Here is a 23492-nt window from a genome sequence, read left to right on the forward strand (position 1 = left end):
AAGAGAACATTGCAAAGAGGAATTCTAAAACCATTCAAAGAAAGTGTTAGCCATGAGATTCACCGAAACATTACATTCAGTTTGGCAGTATATTTCCTGGCAAATCCCAATGCCAACAGAACTCTTGTTGATCGTTGTTCAAAACCATTTTAACAGCACATTTCAGGTAAGAAACCAAGGTAATATATTGGTGATTTAAAAAAAACTTTTCATTTGATAAATGAATATCATTTTTTTAATCTTTTTAATATATTTTTCCACGGAAAAATATATTAAAAAGTTCATGATAACTCAGGTATTTCCACCCATAGCTAAACAGTGGGACATAATGCTTGGGGAGGGGACTTAGGAAAACAACTGCATAAAAAATTGTTACAGGAGATATGGTAAACTTCCCATAGGGTTGCGTCAAATTTGGTTATTTCGCTCACCAAACATTCTCAACAGTGAAAATCAAGATGGCCACAAAACAGGAGGAGAATTCTGGAACTGTATTTACGGGGGGCGGGAAGAGGGGGCTTAGCGGGCTATAGCCCAGGGTGGCAAGTTCAGAGGGGCCACAAAGTTGAGGAATGAATGGCCAGGAATATTAGTAGAATGGGAGAAGGGCAGAAAAATTTGTATAACCCTAAATAACTCAGTTTCTGCTGAGCAGTGCCGTCTTAATACAAGGGCCTATCTGGGCACAGCCCAAGGTCTTGAGCACAGAGACAGGCCTCATAAAAATGAGATTTGGTTAAATTTTTCAAGAGTGTAAATTGGTATGCACAAGCATTTCTAGCCAGGTAGAGCCTCAAAAATATCACTTTGCCTAGGGCTCTTGCTGATCCAAATAAGACCTGGTTAAGCCAGACCTGGACACCAGTAATATGAGGATATACAACGTCCCTGCTGCCAAGATAGTCAGCGATCAGGTTAGTGAGTGACCTAAACAAATTGCAAGCACGTTAGGCGAAAGAGTGACTTGGAGCATAAGTAAGCATGTGAATGAAAAAAATAGAATGTGTGAGTGGCAAAAGAGTGACTTAGGCTGGCTTTACACTATAAAAGTTTTGTAAAAGCTCTTTGATAAAACTTGAAAAATATAACCAACAAGTGTATCGGTTACATTTGAGCGAACGTAACCGAGACGCTTATTGGCTACATTTTTGAAATTTTATAACAGAAATTTAATCAAAATTTTATAGTGTAATTCCAGCCTTAGAGACCAGGGCCCCAAGCCAAATGGGAGCCTCAGAAAAAATTTAAAAATTTTCCTTTTTTCTTTCCTTTTTAAGGGTCCCTCAGAAGGTACTCTATGACCCTGTTAGAGATGCAGGTGTACTTGCAGGAGTGGGAGATTTCAAGCACGTTATGACGAGGAAAGAGTAGTCAAAATAGAGAAAATTAGTCTAGAATGGAAGGGCGACAAAATTCATGTAGTCCATAGGTTAACTATAAATGCACCTCGAAAAGACCCATTACATTTGGATTTTGTTCCTATTCCAGCAAAACCACGGTGGCTGCATATTTCGGGCAAGAAATTATATATTTTGCAGGTATCACACCGACCTCTGTCAAAAACGGAAGCATTTTTTTTTTCTTTTGTTCTACTGAAGAATGTTCCTCCATAAAAAAATTCGCGAGCAAATGCTGGTTGATGATGAAAACCATAACAAGACTGACTGCACTATGAGATATTGATGATGACACACAGGAAAGGAAAATTCACCTCTGATCGCAAAACATACAAAATTGCACAGACTGAACAGTGACCCGGTACTGACCTGGATATAAATCGACAGTGTCGGGAGAAACATCAATGCTTTGAGAGAGCGGTATCTTCCTGTAACACCTTTTACCAATCCACAACAATTCCGGTTTCAAAACATCCGGATCCATTTTGATTTTCGGTTTCGTTCATCAAGTACAGTTTCTTGAGCAAGGACGCATAAAGACACGATCACCCGGCCGAAATTTGTCGCTTCACTGTCTGCTGGATAAAATTATAGTCATTAGGGGAATCCCCTAAGAAATATTTAGACACACCAAAATAATTTCGCTACCAGGAATCGATTATTACAAAAGTACGAATTTCGTTACCGAAATCCTCGCCTTCAATGGAAAGATTGTGCTGCAGTTTGAGCGAAGCGCAAATATTAATAATTAAATAATTCAAATATATTTTTTGTTTGTAATATTACAAATAATGTAGAGAAATTTAATTATTTTGTGCATTCATAGGCCCTATCATTAAAATTCTAAATTAAAAGTAAAAAAAACACTAACAACATCGCCACATGACTCATTTTTTATGTTAACTTTAGATAGCAGCACCAACAGTATCTGTCTATACTGACCCATCGAGCTCGATTGGTTGACCATATAAATCCAAATATTTTGGCTACTTTTGGAGATGATTTCGGTTGGAAATATTTTAAGGATCTGGCAACTCTTGGTGAGTTCTGTTTCTCCCCCCCCCCCCCTTTTTCCTACAGAAATATCGCGTGAAGCAAAGCTGTATTAAAGATCATCGTAAGAATCATCGCAGTGAAAGTCGCCTTCCGTTTAGTTTCTGAAGCTGTTACATCTAAAAGGTTTGATATTGAAATACTGTGTCTTAATTTTGAAGGCATTAGATGTTCAATTTGTCTCCAATGTTTCTCTTGGAGACTCCGGGTAGCAACTACATGCTTGGTCACCTGGGACAAGCTTGCGTTTTGGCGTACGAAACCAAATGGTAAAGGATGAAATTTTCATCCCCTCTGGTCCGTCGCACCATAGCCGCTGCGGCCCTGTGCGCAGGTATAAACTTGGGCTCGTGGACCCAATCCTATCCCAATATTTTCTATTATCTTCGTAATGTTTCTAGAAATTTTGGGATTAGGTCGTTGTCCTCCTCCCGTCCAATTTCTTCGCGTGCTCTTCCCTAGTTGCGGCCCTGACAACAGGCGGAAACTGATGTCTGTTTCGGCTTCATTCGCAGCTGAAAATGTCTTTATCCACTCTATCCAACGATGTCTGCCTTGCCTGTACTTAATTCGCTTGGCTGAATTGGCTTCCCTTGTAGCTGAAGATTTCTGTGTCCACAGTTTAAAGCTGAAGATGCCTGCAGTGGCCTCATGAATAGTTGAAGCTATCTGCCTCTGTTTCACTTGCAGCTGAAGATGATGCTGTCTAATGGCCAAGTATTATGGAAAAAATTTGTCTCTTAAAATACAAGACGATCCAACAAAATACTACACAAATCACACTTTCTAACATGTTCTGGATCTGTGGCAGCATGATACTGTTGAGATGGCCCAGAACAAAGGTTAATTTTCCATAAGTGTGGTCATCACCAACGTGGCAACTTTCTTTTCATGCCAAGCTATTGCTGCTTTTGTGACAGTCAATTTAAAACGACCAACATACAATTGTACACAAAATTTAATTTATTACTTGGAATCAATCTGAGACAATGTGCGATAATCAATCGAAATATGCACGAAATGCTATGAAGAAATGACACTAAAAAAATTGAATTAACGAAACATGCAGTTGCCAAAACTAACAAACACTGTGTCTGCGATCAAAGTTGTCGATTTTGGCACAGAAAAAAGTAGCCATGTTCGTGCTGATCACGCTTATGGAAAATTAACCCAAAATAACCAAGTTTCTGAAATTCTTGAAGGCTAGTGAATGTCGATACATTAAAATGCAAGATGGTATTAGCAAAACATGTCCTCATTTAAAAACAGCTTTCAACTCCATTAGTTTGTAAGTTTTTCGTGCTTTAAGTACCTTTTCTAATGTGAAGGTTTCTTGCACACTCCTAAAGATGCACAGGAGGCTTGTATGTACTTAGACATATTTAATATTGTGTTCACACTTAAAACTACATGTAAAATGCTTTACATGCAGTAGAACCTCGTTTATCTAAACATCAATTTTCCAAACTCGGTCAGCCGAACACCTTTTCAATCTGTCTCATTTTCAGTTTTCTTTAGTCAATGATGCTCAACAGTTGGTATTTTCTTGGAACTTGAATCCTTTTACATCCCAACTCGATAGCTTCGTTCTATTGTACAATAATCCAATTCCAAACAATTGTACATACCATATCTGTGAGCTATAGCTCTAAGTAGGAGCGGATCCGGGTACAATTTATGTAGTTATAAACGATTGACAAGCAAATACGTGAATATGAGCAGATTAAGTGGCCATCTTTTTTTTGTTTGAGAAATTGAATTTTCTGGATGTTATGTCGCAACTGATACTTGGAAAGAAAAGTGATTTGCTTTCTCCGGGAATCGAACCTGGGTCCCCTTGCATACCGGGCAAGCGCAGTATTCAAGGGGACCCGGGTGAGAGGGAAGAGTGCGTCTTGACAACAAAACATAGTTCTTATCACGATTTTGCGGGGAGGAAGGGAGTATTTTTTGTTGAATTTTAATTTATTTGAGTTATCAAATTAGTTTTTAAATGAATTTTTCAAACTTTTCACTTTTCCGAACATTGTTCAGTCCCGATATGTTTGGATAATAGAGGTTCTACTGTATTTCTGTAAATGTGTAGAATATGTGTATACCCCCCCCCCCCCCTCCCGTGAATATGTTGTTGATGTATGTACTAGAAAAGCGTAGAGCTTGGGTATCATCCTTGTATATTATGTTACAACCTATGTTTTCACTTATTACTTTATTTGTTTTTCCACTCTTACTTCCCAGCCTTCTTCCTCCAGGGCACTACACACTAAGAATCATTAAGCTGTGAAAACAAAACGAACAGCCTTGAACATCTGCAGTTCACAATTTTTGAGAGACTTTCTTTTGGCGCCAAACACCCGGAGTCCTGGTGATAAATCACTGAAAAAAACATCTCCAGCATAGAAAACATAACAGAAACCATCAAGCTTTATAATAATTAAAAACATCACTTTCTAGACAAAACGTGACACAACAAACCAACTTATCCTCAAGCCATTGTTAGGAAGAATTGCTGGAATCTGCGGATTATATATAGCTTTTCTGTTTATTACAAATATTTAAAGAAAGCCACCAGTCCCCAAAGTAGAATATGCTGGCTGCGACATATGTCACAGACCCGTCAGTGTTAAAATTTGGAAGGATTTAGAGTTTTCCTATTACAGGATTTTTTACCGCAGAACATTTTCACTCAACTGAGGGTCCATTGTAGAACAATGTAAAAAATGCTGCTTTGGACACCAGCCAAATTTTTTTGGAGCCAAGTGTGATTTTGCTCTTAACAACAGTCAAAACTGACGAAAAAATGTAGACTTCGCCGTGACTTTATATCCCTTCTTATATTAGGAGATATGCTGTCATGAAATCAGAAAATGTTGTCATTCATACTTATTTTCAGACTCATGGGTGGAGCTAGAGCTCACTGTTAGGAGGGGGATTTTGTAAATAGCGAAAAATTCAGTTGCTGTGAATTGGTTGGCCATACACCCTGCATTTTATCCCATATTTTCTGGGACTCCCGTTTTTTTTTTCTCCATCCTAAACTTTTCTCCAAAAATTCGTTTTTCTTCTTTAGTCAAAGTTTTCTTGAACTTATTTAGTATTTAATAGAGAATATTGAGATTGGGTAATTCTCACTGATTGACTGAATACAATATCATATAGAAGTTGAGAAAGTTTCATGAATTACACATTTCTCTTGGGGGGGGGGGGGGGTAATCACCCCGATCATCCCCCTTATAAATCCGTGCCTGCACAGACCAATATTCTGCGATTTGTCAAGCCTTGCATGTGAGGTATTGAAGTCCTAAAACAAACATTCATTATCCGTTTAAAGGCCGAACTATAAACAAAATCACTCATTGTTTTAAAATTTGGAATTTGATGTCCTTTTGCATGCCTATACATAGATCAACTTTAAAATTTGAAGAAAAATTTTTTTCTTTGTTTTTTTCACAATGTTCTATTTATGGAACATTGGCACTTGGGGAGAGGTGAAAGCGGAAACTGGTATTGCCTATATTCTCACGGTTTTTTATTTCTGGAGTACAGTTATCTCACAAAATTTTCTATTTTGGACTAAAATTTCAAATTCGCAACGCACAGATTTTTTTAGCATAAAAATGAGGGAAGAAAATTCAAAATTTTTTTATAATGTCCGTGATAAAAGAAGGAAAAAAAAACATCTTTGACATTTATATATGTTTTGTGACAAACTGCACACCTTCCTTTTGTCCCAGACAATATAATGGCCATCAGGTGACAATGTGGACCTGGATGAATAATTAACCCCTCCTCCTTTCGTAGAAGGTTCATTGTCACTCCTCTTCGGAATTCCAAATGCAAAATAAGATCTGCTTCTTGCAACTCTGAATGAATTATCCCAACATGCTATAACGGTTATATGCCAAATCTTTTCAAATGGAATCCAGAGCTGAGGTTTTTGATCGGATTCTAGAAAGAATTTTTTTATCCCATGTATTTGTTTTTTTGTTTTTTTTTCGGATTGCTTAAAACTGCCTTTTCTTGAAACCTTCACATGAGTGTTGCCTTTTTCTGCCCAACATATTTTTAAAAACGCATTACGGGAATTTCTAATACTTAATCCTCGATGTTGCAAAATATATATCTAGTATTCCACATATACCAGTTGGAACTGTTGTCACTAGATCATTTTCAACAATAACATCATCCGTGGTGATCCCATTTTCATTAGCAAGTAATTAACATATGTATGTGAGTTATAAATATCCTACTAATTATGCATATATCTAAATAGTAGAGATTTAGAAACATTTATGTTGAAACATTATGTTAGAAACATTGTTAATATCCTACAGCTTTTAATGTGAGATATATTCCGGACATTGTTACATACAGCTGAACATAAGAAGACTATCTACGATTACCGCTCGTTTGATTAGTCTGCGGTTCACAAAAACATGTATTTCCAAAAATACAAGAATAAAAAGTACTTAACCAATATAAATATAAACAATTCACCCCCAGAAAGCACATTCCTGTTTCATATTTCCCAGAATTCATCCCCATACACATGTCGAATGATACCATCCTGAGGTTCGAACGGGAAAATCGAAGCATCACACTGCACATTAGATAGGCTATCCCTAGAATCCAGCTCTCTTGAAAGGCCAATGTTCCATAAATAGAACATGCATATTTGAATGGGCTTGCTCTTCAATGCTTAACAGTACAAAGAAACTAATTGATTTACTTTGATGTATTAAGTAGTAGAAAAACACAAAATAATTTTTAATTTACTTCAAAATTGAAATTTTTGGAAATTTTAATTGAAATGGGGAAAAAATGCCCAAAAAAACAAAGTTTTATTAAAGAAGCCCATTAAATTAACGAAGTTTCCGAATTCATTTCAAAAAATACTTTGAACTCTTCTCTATATATGATAAAAAACCGGAAATATTTGAATAAATTTTTATCTGATATTTTTGCAAATAAAAACCATGTTCCATTTATGGAAAATTAGCCTTTAAACGGTTAACAAGTGTCCGTTAACAGGGAGTGTGTTATGGGAGGCTTTGCTGCATGCATTTTTCATAACTTAGAGGAATAAATTTTAGTTGGTCATTTAAAAGAGCTGCTAGAAATTTTGAAAAATTTCTTGTTGATGTACCAGGAAGAGCAATTTAGTGAATGCGTTCATAGGATGGTTTTACTATGTTATTCAACAAGGATGATTTTTATGATATCCAGCAATCGCCTGGATCCCTTGGTTGGATCCATGTCTGGTTGATGTCTGGGGGCAAGTCTGATTACTGAAAGTGTTAGTAAAGGTGTAAATATGGCTATGTTCTGTGTTGCTCACAAAAGTAATGAAGTAAACCTCTTTACAAGGGCAAAAAATCCAAATGAATTTTGTCAATCAAGTAATTAACTGCAAAGTTTTGCCGTGAATAAATATTTGCAATTGCATTTTCTTGTTGTTTTAACATTGTAGATTTATTAGATATTTGATGCTGCACAATGCTAATGCTTGATATATTAATAATCCCCTACAAAAATAGTTTTTTTAAGTCAACTACTTCTGGTACAAGAAACTGGCGATAAATTTGAATCATCTGTATTAGACGTATAGGCGATAAATGTGGTGACCTGGTTTGCATGTTAAAAAAAGGAAGAAAAATAAATAAACAAAGGTAGAGAGGAACGGTATAAAGTGTAGAAGATTAGTTACTTGTTCTTTTTTTTACTTCATGGACAGTATATAATAGAAGGATTAGTTCTGAGAAAGACGTGTGTGAGTGGGGAATCACTAAACACCGGAGTATAGAAAGATTTAAAATCTTTATGAAAATGGCTAAAGTGCTGTTCACTTGTTCCTTTACAAATCACTGATAAAGATAAATATACAGTATACACACAATTTCTGCATATATATTGTAATAAATATACTTAGCCATTTAAAAGGCTAAAACCTAAAGATGTTATTTTGCTATCATGTAGTGGCAACGGTGCTTTTGTAAACACAACACAATGTTTTTGTGTCTCCAGCAAGTAAGCTATTCGTGCATTTTCACGCCAGTGGTTAGATTATGTATCTCCAAAAAACAAGATTCACAGAAAATGTATTATGACCGTAGTCATAATGCAAAAAGGTATTTTCACCCTGGTCAGAAAGTTTTGTTCGATCCAGTAAGAATCATCAGTGGAGTCGGGGAACTTTGGTGGAACCCAAGGGAAGCAAGACATGGATTGTTAACATCGCTAGTGAGAAATATCTTGCTCACATTGATCAGTTACGCCCTGATCATGCTTATAATCCAGTGACTACTGATAGTAGTGAATGTGATATTCCTAGGAAATCAATTGCAAGTGAAAGATCCATTACACATGTTCCTGTTGATGAGAACATCACTCATTCATCACTTCCAAATCCCAGTGATGACAGCGAATCTTCAACTAGCTGTGACAATTGTATTCCTGTGTCAGATGTCAAAGACAGTGGAGTGAATTCTTCTGCTCTTGATAAGAACTGTGCAACAAAAAGTGATCTGGTGAATCATGATATTGCTGATAAAAGTACTGTACCAGTGACTCGTCGATATCCATTGCGTGAGTGGAAAAGGCCTTCACGTTTGATTTATGAACATTAACTTCTGTTTTGTATTCATATAATCATCTATGTATTTCATATTTTTTTTGGGGGGGGGGGGAGTATTGTAATAAATATACTTAGCCATTTAAAAGGCTAAAACCTAAAGATGTTATTTTGCTATCATATAGTGGCAACGGTGCTTTTGTAAACAAAACACAACGTTTTTGTCTCTCCAGCAAGTAAGCTATTCGTGCATTTTCACGCCAGTGGTTAGATTATGTATCTCCACATTTAAAGTAATAAATAATCAGTTATATTAATGTTAAACCAGTTCTGGAAACATAATATATAGGCCTATATACAGGGCTGGCATGAAGTGATGAGACAGCCGTCTATGCAGGCATGATTACAGGGGGCCGCATCTCTTATGACTATGCTTTCACTCTCGCATGCATGTGTTGATTTTTACACATGAAAATCATTTTGCAGGGAAAGCACAAGTGGGTACATAAGCGCAAGCAAATACAATACTTTTGAAATGCTATTCAACTCTTTGCTATTTAATGCTCAATTCATCTCACTATACCGCCTTTCCTTCACTTCCAAAAAAATTGGCATCGGTCTCTCCAAATAAGACTGCTTAGCCAGACTTTTCTAGTTGCATCCATCCATTCTTCAGGAAGGTTGATGGGTAGTGTGATGGGTAGTGGTTCTCAAAGTGCAGATCGTGGCTCCTAGGGGCATTGCCAAATTTTATCAGCGAATTTTTTCAGTGAGCTTCGAAGTGGCTCTTTGTTAAGGCTGTTCTGTGGAGCCATATAAAAGAACGTTAGGGCAAGGAAGCTGTAGGCAAAGAAAGTTTGAGCACTACCTGTATACCTATATCTGTTCTTCAGGTGCCTATGTTGTCAATAGAGAATTACGGTTTGGGTTGGAGGATATGCTCTGCTACTCTAACACTGTACTTGAATTTTTTTCTTTCAAGTATTCTAATAATGTGTTAATCAAAATTTATGCATGGTAAATATTTTGATACCAGCATTGATATTCATATTTTTCTGAGTAAACTATCAAAATTTGCTGAATGCACATGGTAAATTCGATACTTTTTGAGAAAAAAAATCCTCATGTGTAAAGAATCAATATTTACGCATCTCCACAAAGATGGCGGGAGGGGGGTGGGGAAGAATGTCGTGAAGAACGAGGAGAAGGAAAAAGCTGAGGAGAACAGAGGGGGGAAACACACATAACTTTGTTTTGTAGGGTTGCAATAAGTTTCACATTGAGGGAAGAAAAAGGTTGAAGAAATAGTCAGCTAGAATGAGTTCATTCCTCTGGCATGTGGACGCAATATTACGTCCCTGATTGTAAAGAGTCAGCATAGTATCGTTATACAGTTGAGATGCTTAAATTTTATGGATTTGAACAACTAGTTAGTTAATGGGAAAGATGTTCAAAGGAATGAGAATCAGAACTAGTTCATAGAAACTTACTGGTTCATAAAATCAAGCTGTATAAGAAATACTTTATGAAGTACCTAAAGCTGCATTTTATCCTCTTTATTCTAGAGGTACCATTAAATATGAAGGTACACATATGTGTACCTTCATATTTTACGGTTTTTAACAATTTTAATGATTATTTTTTCATGTTAAGACTTAAGGTATGCATAAGGTACCCAACTCAAATGGTAATAGTAAAAATTTTGACCCAAATCAATTAATTTTTTTCAAAACATTTTTTTTTCTTTTTAAAGGGTATTTTGACACACAAACACAAATCAATAAAAAATTTTTTTTGTTTTTGATGGTTAGTTTTGTCTCAGGTTTGAAGATGTTATAGAACTTTTTTTCTTTGTCATGCAGTAAAATGAATTTTAGTTGCCCAGTTTGGAGTTTTCTTATTTTCAACTTGAATCTTGATATGTTGCTTATAAATGAATGAAAGTATTTTGCAAACTTTCTTGTTTGTTATTCATAGGCATGAATGCAGATTTTGCTGAGAAGATTCCTAGTCATATTGGTCATGTCATCATGAATGATGAAGGTACCATTTTATCGGTGAGTTCAATAGAAATTTTTTTTTTCTGTGTACATACGCCTATTATTATTTGAGAATGTAGTGTTCTCTCTGTATTAACATTGTGAACTGGCATTTTCAATTTTGTGGAGGTTTTTAGTAGTGGAACATTCTGTAATATTTGTGCGGTTTTGGATACTTCAGTGGTTCCCAAAGTGTAGGTTGCGTCAATGAACTGGGAGGATTGCAGGAGATTTTCCAAAATAAAAACATCCAAATAATAAATTCATTTTTAATTTAAAAATGCAGTTGATAATCTGGCTGTGCGTTAATCTGGTGGTTTTTTTTAGGGGGGGGGGGGTCTTTGAGCACATATATATAAGAAGAGGAAAACATGTCACTGTATGTCTGTGCGCAGAAGTTTACATTATTTAAATGGACTTTTTCAATTGACTTTCTGGTGATATTAATAATCTGGCACACCTTGTTCTGATATGTGCTGGATTAGCGAGAGTCTACTGTATGTCAAAATTAAAAATACCTGTACTCAGCTGAGCCAATTAACAATGTATTATACAATATAATTTTATCAAATTTTATTTGTGCAATACTCAAAATATCAAGTTAATACAGTTGGACCCGGTTATAATCAACATGGATATTATGAATTCTCACATATAATAGAGTTTTTTTATGTTCTGTGATTTTCGTATTGGTTATGTGTTATTTTGATTACTTATAACGGACACAGATTTCAATAGAGTATGCGCATAATTTTCAATTGGTTTTCAAACTTTAAAGAAGAAAATTTACCTTTTTATAATGCTTAGCTACAGCTGAAAATGTTTTTTTCTTGGAAAAAATTCTATTTATGCATTTTGTGGGGTTTATTGTAAAATTCTCTTTGCTTATTTTTTTTTACTGTTCTCCATTGAGTCCTATTTTGCTTAAAGAAAGCTTAAGAAAGTCGCATTGTTTAAGAAAGTAAGTTTGCTTAAAGAAAGTCGTAGAAGGAACGTGAGAAAGGTTATTTTAATCTCCATACCCTTCGAAACGTGCATCTTTGTTACATTTACATGTGTTCCACATACCAGTAGTATCAAAGCCAGGGTGCTGTGGATGCTCCCTACAGTATTTTTTTATTGCTCGCGAGAGCCGTCCCAGAATCAATTAAGCAATCAAAGTTTCCTATGTAAAACTTGATTCGGAAACCCACAGGTCTAAAACACTTCCAACACTCCTGTTTGACAATTTTTTCAGCTAGATTCGGACGGTTGTGATAGTGTTATCATGTGCGAGTAAATTTTGTGAATGTCCAAGCACAAAGTGTTTTTTATTGCTTTCAAAATTGAAGCTATACAGTTGGTGGTTACCAGGACTCTACTGAAAGAAAATATTTCATATTTGACATGCTTATTAGGCAAATATGCTTTTAACGCAAAACATTCAATGTCAAAAATCATATCAAGGCATAATTTTACCTTTATCAATTGCCTTGATAATGTAAGCATATCGTTGCATAATTGTACCATTTTCCAAGCCAGTATGGATGTAATGAAGTTTGTGTATAACTTGGTGTTTTGTTCATATTTAATTTGGAAAAGGTTTGCACATCTGTATTTGTATATGGTTATTCATGTATTGAGAGAAAGAAAAAAAAAGAGATAGAAAAGGTCAGATAGGTGTGTACCTCTGTAGTAGATATTCACAGAAATCTTCGAACACATTGTATGTAAATAACATGACCCCACTTCAACTAGATACTGAATTCTTCTATTCATTGACATATAAGTCTGTACAACATATATTGAAAGTAAATGAAGTTTTCTTATCAGTGGATCTGAGAGTTGTGTGTTTGTTGACTGCAGCGAAGAGTAAAATCATTCTTTCATAGGCACATTTTACAATATATTTTAGTGTTTTAGTATGCTACAAAGTGAGCGAGTTCTGAACCTTTTTTAGACCATGACCCGGTGGAATTAAAATAAATGAAATATAAATATATATAAAAAAATATGTAAACAAAGTTAAATGAGAAATTGTTAATATTTATAAAAAGAAACTTTTTTTTGAAAGAAATTATTTCAATGAATTTCAATAAAGTTGAATATAAAGCAGGAAATCATTGAGATCAATATTCACAATTGATCTTGAACAATATTTAACTGTTAGTCTGCGGATCAATGCCACAATCCGCAAAACATTTTGCCCAATTTATGTAGCCGGTACGTAATTTTCAATTTGAATTTAATTTTAAATACATAGTATACTACTGTCTCTCTATTGGTTTTTATTCTTATTTTTTCCATCAGCAAAACCAAATTATTTCTCATTTATTTATTTGTCGCTGATCCATAAATTATTTCTGTCATTTGCTTTTTGTCTGTCTGTACAATTATTTCTTTTATTTTTGGTCGGGCCACATATTTCCCGTTCCTTTTTTTAAAAATTAAACACAGTAAAAAAAAACCAAATTGAGTAAAACAAGACAATTCTTATATTCTTATTAATAGATATGTATTTGTCCTCATTTACGAACATACTTATATAAGAAAAGAAATATCTTTTCTCTTTAAAACTGTTCATGAATACGTGTTTATTTCTGTGCACGCATTTCCACCCCTCAAAATACTTTCATTCATATTAAGCGAACACTTCCCTAAAGAACCCCCTTCTTAGGAGGTTGATTGATTTAAAAACTTTACATATACAAAATAATGAAACACATATGCAATAAATATGCAGTAAAGTTATTAATCACAACACATCACTCACACACTTCTGAAATATAGATGGCAGCACTGAAAAATCAAATAGCTTTATTTATGCACTCAGACTGTTAGGTACATACACACAGTTACACTTCCAGCACAACTCACTAGGTTGTAAATCGCCCATAGATGGTGATAGACCTAAGTTGTGCTCGGTTTGAAAGAAAGTTATTAAAATATGCTTATTGGTTTTTTTTACAGTTGTAAAGGGTAAACCATTGTCTCATTTGCAATAAAACCACGGGAGTGTTCATAGTCTACAACAGATTCCCTACATCATTTCTAGGCATAAAAATTACAATTACAAATCAATGTCCGAATATGTCTGGCCCACCAAAACTTGAAGTTGGGAAAGTGTTGATGAAAATTCCAACCAACAACATTAACTCTTTTCGATCCAGAGATTTTTTGGTACTTCATCAGTACTTTATAGTTCACACTTTCTAGCCCCTCCCCCCTTCCTGTAATAACAATTGCAAGAAGGTCTCTAGATGTTTGCTTTTATAAGCTAATTATACACAGATACATAACATTATATTAAACATAAATATGTTTTATAAGATATCCAGTGAAAGGTCATTATGACAATGAAGTACTGTTTGCTCCTGACGTCAATTTCACCTCGACATAGGACTGGATAAAGAGAGATATTTTGAGATTTATTATTTATCTATATATATAAAAACGAATGTATGACTGTCCTTTATGCATTACTACACCATTCATCCAATCACCATGAAACTTTGGGAAGTTGTTGAGCACACTCCCGCGAAGGTTTCTGGCATAGTTTTTTTTTGTTTTTTTTTAAATTTTATTTTCCTTTCCTTCATTTCCTTGAATTTCCTTTCTTCTGAGATTGCAGCAACGTGCGACGGGTAAGCTAGTTATTTATGAAAAACTTTTACTCATCAGATATCCGGCCACAAAATTCTGATTAGATACTAAAGTAAATTTATATTTTTCAGTCTGGTGGTGACATGGAAAATGATCAAGCATCTGCCACCATTATTTTCAATATGGTGAAGGTGGCAGATAAATCTTTGCTGAGTGTGTCTGATCAAGAAGCTGGCTTCAAAAGATTGTCAAGTATGTTTTATTTATTTGAATGTGTTGTAAGCAGTCTTTGGTACTGTATATTGATGAATTATATTTTGACGTGGACAAAATATCTCGTCTCTTATGTTGGCAATGACTAGCCTAGGTATTTTGTGAAGTTGATTTTGCAAGGAAATATTTTTTTCTATCCCTTTCTTCAAACATGTTTATAATTATTATGAAGAAATATGTGAATATATATATTTTTTTTAAATAGGGTTTAGGGATTTCTATGATGGCATAGTTATATGTGGTATTAATAGGAATATATATATATATGTATATACACTGCTGGCCACTGTAAATGCAACACCCTGAAGGAAGCATGCAAATAATATGAAATTTACAACATGCATTAGCGGAGGTGAGATATGCAAATGATTAGAATTTCAGCGCACACGCACATTACGCGCGCCTGTGGCGCCACTTCAAAGCACTATTTAAGGCTTGGAGATTTTGACGATTTGAAGTACGGCAATTGTGTTTTTCTTGTGGTTTTTTCAAAAAAACGATCAATTATGCCTCGTAGAAAACAGCGATCATCTTTTGATCAAGTATCCAAGTTCGACAGAGGAAGGATAGTGGCCTACCGAGATTGTGGATTATCCTGCAGGGAAATCGGTAGTCGTGTTGGACGAAACCAAACAACTGTAATGCGGATATGTGATCGTTGGATGCAGGAGGGTACGACGGACCGACGTGTTCGATCGCATCCACCTCAGTGCACCACTTCACGTGATGACAGGTGTATTGTGCGTATGGCAGTGACGGATCGCTCAGCCACATCACGAACCATAGCACAGCACATTCAGTCTGTACCGCATAATCCAGTGTCTGCGCGTACCATTCGACGCCGTTTACAGCAGAGTGGTCTGTCCGCAAGGTGTCTATTGCTTCATCTACCCTTGACGCAGAACCACAGACGTCTCCGCCGCCAATGGTGCGATGAAAGAAGGATGTGGACGGCACAATGGAATGAAATTGTCTTTACTGATGAGTCACGCTTCTGTCTGCAACACCACGATGGTCGGATTTGAGTCTGGAGACACCGTGGAGAGAGGATGCTGAACAGCTGCGTTATGCACCACCACACTGGTCCTGCACCGGGTATTATGGTATGGGGCGGTATTGGATATCACTCTCGCACTCCTCTAGTACGCATTGCCGGTACTTTAAAAAGCCAGCGCTACATCTCCGAGGTGTTGGAGCCAGTTGTCCTTCCTTACCTTCAGGGCTTGCCCACATCCATATTTCAACAGGATAATGCGCGACCACACGTAGCACGCATTGTCCAAAGGTTCTTCGTCAATCGCCAGATTGAATTGCTTCCCGGGCCAGCTCGCTCTCCGGATCTTTCGCCGATAGAAAACATGTGGTCCATGGTTGCTCAACGATTGACCCAGATTACATCCCCAGCTGCCACACCAGATCAACTTTGGCAACGCGTGGAAGCTGCTTGGTCTGCTGTACCCCAAGAACACATCCAAAGTCTCTTTGAATCAATGCCGAGGCATGTGGCAGCGGTGATCTCCAACAATGGCGGCTACTCTGGCTACTGATTTTGGCAGGAACCACACTTCACAGAAGTCTATAAATTTAATCATTTGATGCTTGGTCAACATGTTATCTACAAAATAAATATTGTAGCGATATCTCTTGTCTTTCTTGGTGTTGCAATTTGGGTGGCCAGCAGTGTATATTGTTTTTAAGAGGTGCTGCATCTTTCGAATTTAGAAGCAAACTACTCTGCAGGCATTTTGCCTGTATGCATGAATTTTTAAATGTTGTAGGCCTGATTAGCCTCTGTGGCTGAGATTCCACTGGCCACAAACACTTGGACTGCTGAATTCAAAGTAGAATACACACTATTCCATTTATTGTGTACAGAAAGAAACAAAATTTCAGGTAATAAGTAATTTGGGCCCATTGATGGATACTAATAGGTAAGACCAGATGTTCCGCTTTCATCTATACATTTTTCCAGAGCATAGCTACTTCCCATATTTTCATTTTAGACCTATGATACTTATGTTCCTAAAAAGCATGCTTATTCTCTACTAGCTTGCTATAAGCATATTTTTGATGTATGCTTTTTTCGTGTGTGTGTGTGTGTGCCGCACTCAATGTCAGCAGAAGATGAATAAGGATTCATAATTTTTAATACTTAAAGCAGTGGTTCTCAACCTTTTCTGACTCGCGGGCATATATGAATTGATATCATCATCGTGCCCCCTCCCAGACTTCCAGGTCTATCTCCGGCCATGTGGAGCACTGTTTGACTCGAGGAGCCTTTTTTTGTACATAATTTTTATGGCAGAGCCATAGGCATCTCTTATTTACTTATCTAACAAATCTACTGATTCATTTTATTTTTTTCGAGTTGCGGAGCCTCGGTTCAGAACTGCTGATTTAAAGAAATGTGATAAATGCAAAAATTGTGCCAGTCTTTATGAATGAATACAAAAATTTGATTTTCATCACTTTTCCAGCAAACCTTGATAATTTACTTTTTGAAGCCAAAATAATTTTGCTGAGCACTTGAACTTTAGATTTTTTACCAAGTAGAGCATTTTAATAAACCTCATTATTAAACTTGAAAAAAAAATTGTGTAGTTAGTTTATTTCGCTTTTTGACTTAGTTCAGAACTTTTGATTTAAAAAATATTTTTGTGTGAAATTTCAGATTGATAAATTTAATTTTTTTGCAAAATTTGGATTTTTTTTAATTTATGGAATTTTTGTGTGTGTATTGATTAATACGAAATAATATTTAAGCGATATTTTTTGATCTTATCAATTATTTCTTCTCGAAAATAAACCGAATCATTGAGCAATTTCTACTGTACAGTCAACACTCCATTAGCACTTAATGTTCGTATAAAAAATAATCAATTTAAAAGTTCATTTCCCATTGTTACAAAGCAATAGCAAAGCTAGTTTGTAATATAACCCGTGCGCACATGTTTAGACTTGTTTATCAGCTTCTTTCCGCATGCTTACAACAGGGTTTAAGCTACGGTCGTATTTTTTGCAAAATGTAAAAGAAAATCTTAGAATGCGAAAGAAGTAGTAGCCACTTTTGTAAAAATGCATACAGGAGGTACGAAATGAGTAAACATCCAACCATCAATCATTAGCATTGTAGAATTTTGCTAAAGCTTTTCCCCTCATTTTTGCTTTTTTGCTTAAGAAATTTATCTAGCTTAAACCCTGGTTTACAAACATGGAAAAATAATGTGTGATTCAGTAGCATCCTCTTCAATAAGCTTGCTTATCTTGAATACACGTGCTATTGGTAGCATATGCTCAAAATTAGCATGCTTTTTGTGCTATTTAGTAGCATGTGTATACCGGTCCTCTATCTAATCAATGAACTCTGAACTCAGTCACAAAAACCATGCATCCTTATTGAATCATGCTTCATCCCAAGATGTGTATGAAACCATCTACATCACTAGAGACACAACCCTGCCTTCCTTATCTGGGCATAGTATTCAGAAAATAGCTTTTTCCTTGATATCTTGAGCCGAGGAAAAGTATATTTTCTGTCCTGGGGACCAATTGCTGAAAGTTAAGGGCGGCTACTAATGCCTATACTTCAGCACTTTACACCAGAGTGCGTGAAATAAGAAAGGAAGGTAAGGCAGGGTCATTTCTCCAGTGGTGTAGATGGTAGCATGCTTGCCCAGTTTGCAAGTGGGCCTGGGTTCGAGTCCCAGCAGAGACCAGACGACTTTTCTTCCTGAGTTCATTTTGGCATAATATCCAGTAAATATGTTTCCTTCATATCTTGGGCTGAGAAAAAAAGCCATCTATCTGTATTTACCTTGACACACCATAATTTCAAAATCAATAATTTTGGGTTACATGTCTAAGTAGATAAGTAGCCAACATAAATACATTTCCTATCGCTTTGTGTGATGAGGGAAGACCGAATTCAGGATGCTTAACCGTTAAGGAAACCTACACACTATTTGTACTCAGATTTCTCGTGGGCTCATATAAATGAATGCCTGGTTTGTTTTTCTTTTCTACCTACAAACAAAACAGTTTGATGTGCTGTCACAACCCTGGAGGTATCTAGTGGAGATGGATAGATGCGGCAAAGATCAAATGAACCCGGGTTGCCTTTTCCTGGCATTTAGGACAATTCTCATTATGTAGTTTTTTCACGCTATAAATTCTCTATTAAGATGGGACCAGCCTAGAGGCCTTAATCCAGGATGTGGGAGGCCATGGGGCCCCACACCCAAGTGGAAGTACCAGCCCTTACCAATTTACATACTTCTGAAAATCACAGTACTAAATCTTATTAGCGGGGATGCTATATCAGGACCGTCTTATTAAGCTCCATGCAAAGTGATTTTTCTGGAGACCCACATGGCTGGAACTACATTCAAATTTATCATATTACTTGCACTCGAAAAATACAACCAAGTCTCATGTGAGGCCTTCTCTGCACTTGAGGCCCCGAGTAGTCCCATGCTTTAAAATGGCCCTCACCCTTTGTAGCAGGAAGCCCTCAGGCTGGAGTCTTTGGTGAGCCCCCAGGCCAAACTTTTCACAAGCCTTTCTGTAGTAAATTTATAGGGCGAAAAAATAATTGTTCGGACCCCTGCCCTTGTGGGGGCCATGACTCTCATTCCTATACATCTGATGCTGCAAGCAAGGACAAAACTGAGGAAAGGTGGATCTGATGCTCCAGGCACTGAACCAGAGGGGATGCAAATTTCCCTTTTAATCTCTCCTTCAACATTACAAAGGGTTGAGCCAAAATGCTTCTTTGCTGAACTTACCAATCATCTAGTTTCGGCTCCGGCCATAGGCATTACTCTGGCGGGCCTATTCGTAAAAGAAAGCCCTAACTACATGCATGGGGACACCAATATTGCCACAGCCCTGGGGTCTTTCCCCCATCATGAATCTATAATTTTTTTAAACATTTTTTTCATTATGAATTAAATGATTATCAATTCATTTTTATGAAGATTTAATTGCTGAAAGAAATTGATCAGAACTGAAAGAAATATAAAAGAAATATATACAATATTGAAAAATATAAGCAAAAAATAAAAAATAAATAAAAAATTTGAAAAATCCAGAATAATTAAAAGTTTTCAATTAATTTGGGCCTCTGTTTATTCAGGTCCCTGGTGACCCATGCCATTGTACATTGAATTAAGCTGCTGTGAATTAGCCCGTGGGCTTTGTAGAAAGTTTTTCCTTTTCCCAAAATGCTTGATAGGTTGAAGATCCCTGGACAGTTAAATTTCTTTTTATATAAAAAAATAAAATTTATTTTAACGAACAACAAAATTCACCGATTCAGTTCAATATATTCTTGATTCCTTTTGAGAATAACAAACCAATTATAGTGAAAAAATAATCCGGCAATGTAAACACGTATAGGCAGCTTAGCAACTGATAGCATTCTTTCGGCACAAACAAGCGGAATAGGGTTGCCAGGCAGGGTGTCATGTGACCTTTTGTCATCTCCACACCATAATACCTCCATGGTCACAACCTTCCATATAAGATTCCTGGGGCAGGTCATAAATCTCTTTGATGTACTAGTAAGAACTGATCCTCTTGACTAATTGTTTGGTTTGCACGTCTTGTAAATCACCATAAACTGCCATTCCGCTCACGTTAAATGGGAGCTCAGAAAATTACACATCTGACTAGAAAAGGGTCAGTGATGTGTCCTTGCCCATTAAGCATGTTGCAACACAACATCTGGGCTGAATTGAAAGGAATACTGTGATGAGAGATCATGATCCAGGTAGACATCAGAGCGTGACAGAGTAAATAACAAGTGTCTAATATAGAACTTTAAAAAAATCTGAAAGGTATGAGAAATATAAGTGAAATATGTTTTCCGAAAAAGTCTGTGGTTATTTTAGTACTGGTTCCCACTTCTGTTGAAGGCGACTCTGGATCTTTATATCAATGACTGGCTTCTGGACCGATCAACAGAGAATTTGGAGGACTTAGACAAATTTTTATTTCTACTGTTTCTGTTGTGTATGCAGTGTTTATCTGTATGTAGTGCCATCAAAGCATGGACTCCATTTAGAGCAGTGCTTCTTAAAGTGTCATGGCTCCTAGGGACATCACCAACCTTTGTCAGGGACGTCACAGCTATTCATTTTACCTGTTTATGCTTTGAAGTGGTTCTTTTATAAGTGATAAGAAAAAGTAAGACTAAGTAAACTATTCTGGGAAGCTGTGGAAGAACTATGAATAGGGCGAAGGAGCCATGGGTGACAAAAGTTTGAGAAAGTACATAACGTAAAAGCAATGCAGAATGGCAACATTATGGTTTCGGCTATCTCTCCCCTGATTTTTTTTTTACCTGCACCAATCTGTTTTGTCTGTGTGTGTAAGGTAGTCTTTAATATATAATTTGCACCAATAGTGTTTAGTAATTTTGCCTGCATAAAATTTTCAGTGTTCATGGTTGTGCTCATAGAGCTTGTTTCAGTCAGAACATTTCTTCGTTCATGCCGAAAGAGCTCTTAATTTCAATTTTAAATTTAATGCATAATGTTCAAGTTCTTCCTGCCATTTTGTCAAAAACAGAAATTAGACGGTGACTCACATTTCTTCATTCATTGCTGGCCTACCTGCGAGTGGCAGGTAAAATTCAAGTGTGTGCGCACTAGGATCACCTACATATGTGCAATGAACATGCCTTTCTAGCTTCATTGGTTGCTTTTCATTATGCACAAAAAGTTGATTGGATACTTTTGAACAAACGTGGTATAAGCTGATCCCCAGAAATTAGACATTAAAAAAAAAAGTTACAATGAAAATAATGAAAACCTTTAATTTTTTTTTTCTTATTTGGCCAACACTTTATACAAGACAGTAATAAAACTCTTCTATTCTATCAATAGCTATTACGTGGGCAAGAAACTGTTGGCCAAATTTATGAGATAGCTACCATTTGAAGATGGCAAACTGGTGTACTTATGTTATGCAATTGAGAGAGAAAGATTTTTTGGAAACTGCATAAAACGCGGGATTGTCTTAATGCAGGGACTCGCTTGGGTAAAACCTGGAGGCCTCTTAGTGCATGAGGGCTTTAGATAAACTTGCATAGTAGTCACTAATAATTGTGTCCAACTTGTAGGAGTTGTCACATAGTGTTGCTCGGCTTGGGGGCACATAATGCTTCAAAGATGGTTGTTTCCATGAGCCAAGTTGAACCTACTTTGCAGGCAATAAAATTAATACATTTGTATTATAGAGGGCTAAAATTTCTAACAAAATTGTGCATGTCATAAAGTGTTCTATGTGTACATGCATATCCCTAACATATTTATGAGGTGTATAAAACTTCAGATACATTTTGATTGTGAAACCACCTTCAATAATAGGCACCAGGGCTGCAACTAGAAACAATAATGCACTTTCACTTGGAAGAGAAGCATTCATTTCAGCGTTTCTCTCTTCGTAATTTTGAGCAGATTGTGAATTGAGCACCTCGTTGGGTATCAGACTGCCAGTCCCATACCTATTTCTAGTCCTGACTGATGGTCACATAATAAAGCAGGACCGGAACAAGAGGCGTGACAAAGGGAGGGAATGTCCTCCGATGGCAAAGTATAGGAATGAAAATATTCAAAAATAAATATTCCCTTCAAAACATAATGAAAAAAAAACTTTTTAAATTAGTTATTCAGTGTAGGGAGAAGTGAAAATCAAGATTGCTCCAAAAATTTTAGTTATTGCTCTGCTTTAAGGTGTATTAAACCGAGATCATTTTAAATTTATTTTAGATTTTCGCATTTAAAACTTCATAACTCTTTAATTTTTATATGTATGCAGTACACTATGATGATGTCTTTTACATTGTGGCTGTGTCGAAAAAGAAGGTTTATGTGGCTAAGCGAAAATTTGTTCCTTATGATCCAGTCCTTGCCTGAAATGCATAAATAGGACGAATGAAAAAAATGTTCAAGATGGATGGTTACATTCACAAGATGGAATGTCAATTCAACAGTTTTTGCAGTTGTGAATAATCTTATCATATGAATACATGCAAAGAATATACTGTACATATAAGGAATATTACATAAATATGATCATGTGAGTGTATAAACAACTATAATCTTGAGTATGTAAACAAGTCAAAAAGTGCTAAAAATGTCTCATGATTCTATTGACTCATTTCCATTGTCATTTTGAATTCAATAAAGCATTGATCCCATTTTGTTTTTGAAATGTTTAAGAATTGGAGCACTTATTGAATAAGATACTGTGTTTTGTGAATAAAATGTTTGAATTTAATTTTGTTGACTGTCAACATTGGGTTATTTTCTAGGGATTTCATTTTTTTGTGCACCATGAAGCCAGGTCATTATTGACATGACCAAATTCAATCGATATTGTTCCGGATAATGTCTCGTAAGCACTCAAAATGGCAAAACACTAAGGAATTTCACGGACAAAGATTTATTTTAGAGTTGTTTGCACGTATTCACAAGATTTTTTTTTTTGCAATTTTGCTAAACAGTGATTTACAAATAAGCTACGAAATAAGCTCTCAACGAATTTGTTATTTTAGTGTCCAGTGGTATGCTT

The 23492-nt window shown here is 36.1% G+C and overlaps 2 protein-coding genes across 2 annotated transcripts in view; one reads left to right on the forward strand and one right to left on the reverse strand.

The window, feature by feature from the left end:
- The window catches only part of LOC149070947 (activating signal cointegrator 1 complex subunit 1), a 34504-nt gene extending 32170 nt beyond the window's left edge, over positions 1-2334 (reverse strand). The window contains exon 1 of the mRNA XM_089248499.1: positions 1767-2334. Within this exon, the coding sequence (XP_089104625.1) occupies positions 1767-1881 (115 nt within the window). The 5' untranslated portion in view covers positions 1882-2334. The remainder of the gene's footprint in view (positions 1-1766) is intronic.
- A 127-nt stretch (positions 2335-2461) lies between these two features.
- On the forward strand, positions 2462-23198 carry Lamtor4 (Late endosomal/lysosomal adaptor, MAPK and MTOR activator 4). The gene is made up of 4 exons (XM_089248500.1): positions 2462-2576; positions 10999-11078; positions 14774-14894; positions 22737-23198. The coding sequence occupies exons 2-4, from the start codon at positions 11001-11003 to the stop codon at positions 22832-22834; spliced, it is 297 nt and encodes a 98-aa protein (XP_089104626.1). The 5' UTR covers positions 2462-2576; positions 10999-11000; the 3' UTR covers positions 22835-23198.
- The last annotated feature ends 294 nt before the right edge of the window (positions 23199-23492 follow it).

The sequence above is a fragment of the Pholcus phalangioides genome, unplaced genomic scaffold (genome assembly GCF_987345545.1).
Source record: "Pholcus phalangioides strain wild (caught in Gottingen) unplaced genomic scaffold, Ppha-v1.0 ptg000020l_1, whole genome shotgun sequence".
In the NCBI taxonomy this organism is placed as follows: domain Eukaryota; kingdom Metazoa; phylum Arthropoda; class Arachnida; order Araneae; family Pholcidae; genus Pholcus; species Pholcus phalangioides.

Excerpts from the sequence above, each read along its gene's own strand:
- Lamtor4 (XM_089248500.1), top strand. The coding sequence starts at position 11,001 with ATGAATGCAGATTTTGCTGAGAAGATTCCTAGTCATATTGGTCATGTC. Across the intron at positions 11,079-14,773 it reads ATGAAGGTACCATTTTATCG|TCTGGTGGTGACATGGAAAA; the intron begins GTGAGTTCAATA and ends TATATTTTTCAG. Across the intron at positions 14,895-22,736 it reads TGGCTTCAAAAGATTGTCAA|TACACTATGATGATGTCTTT; the intron begins GTATGTTTTATT and ends ATATGTATGCAG.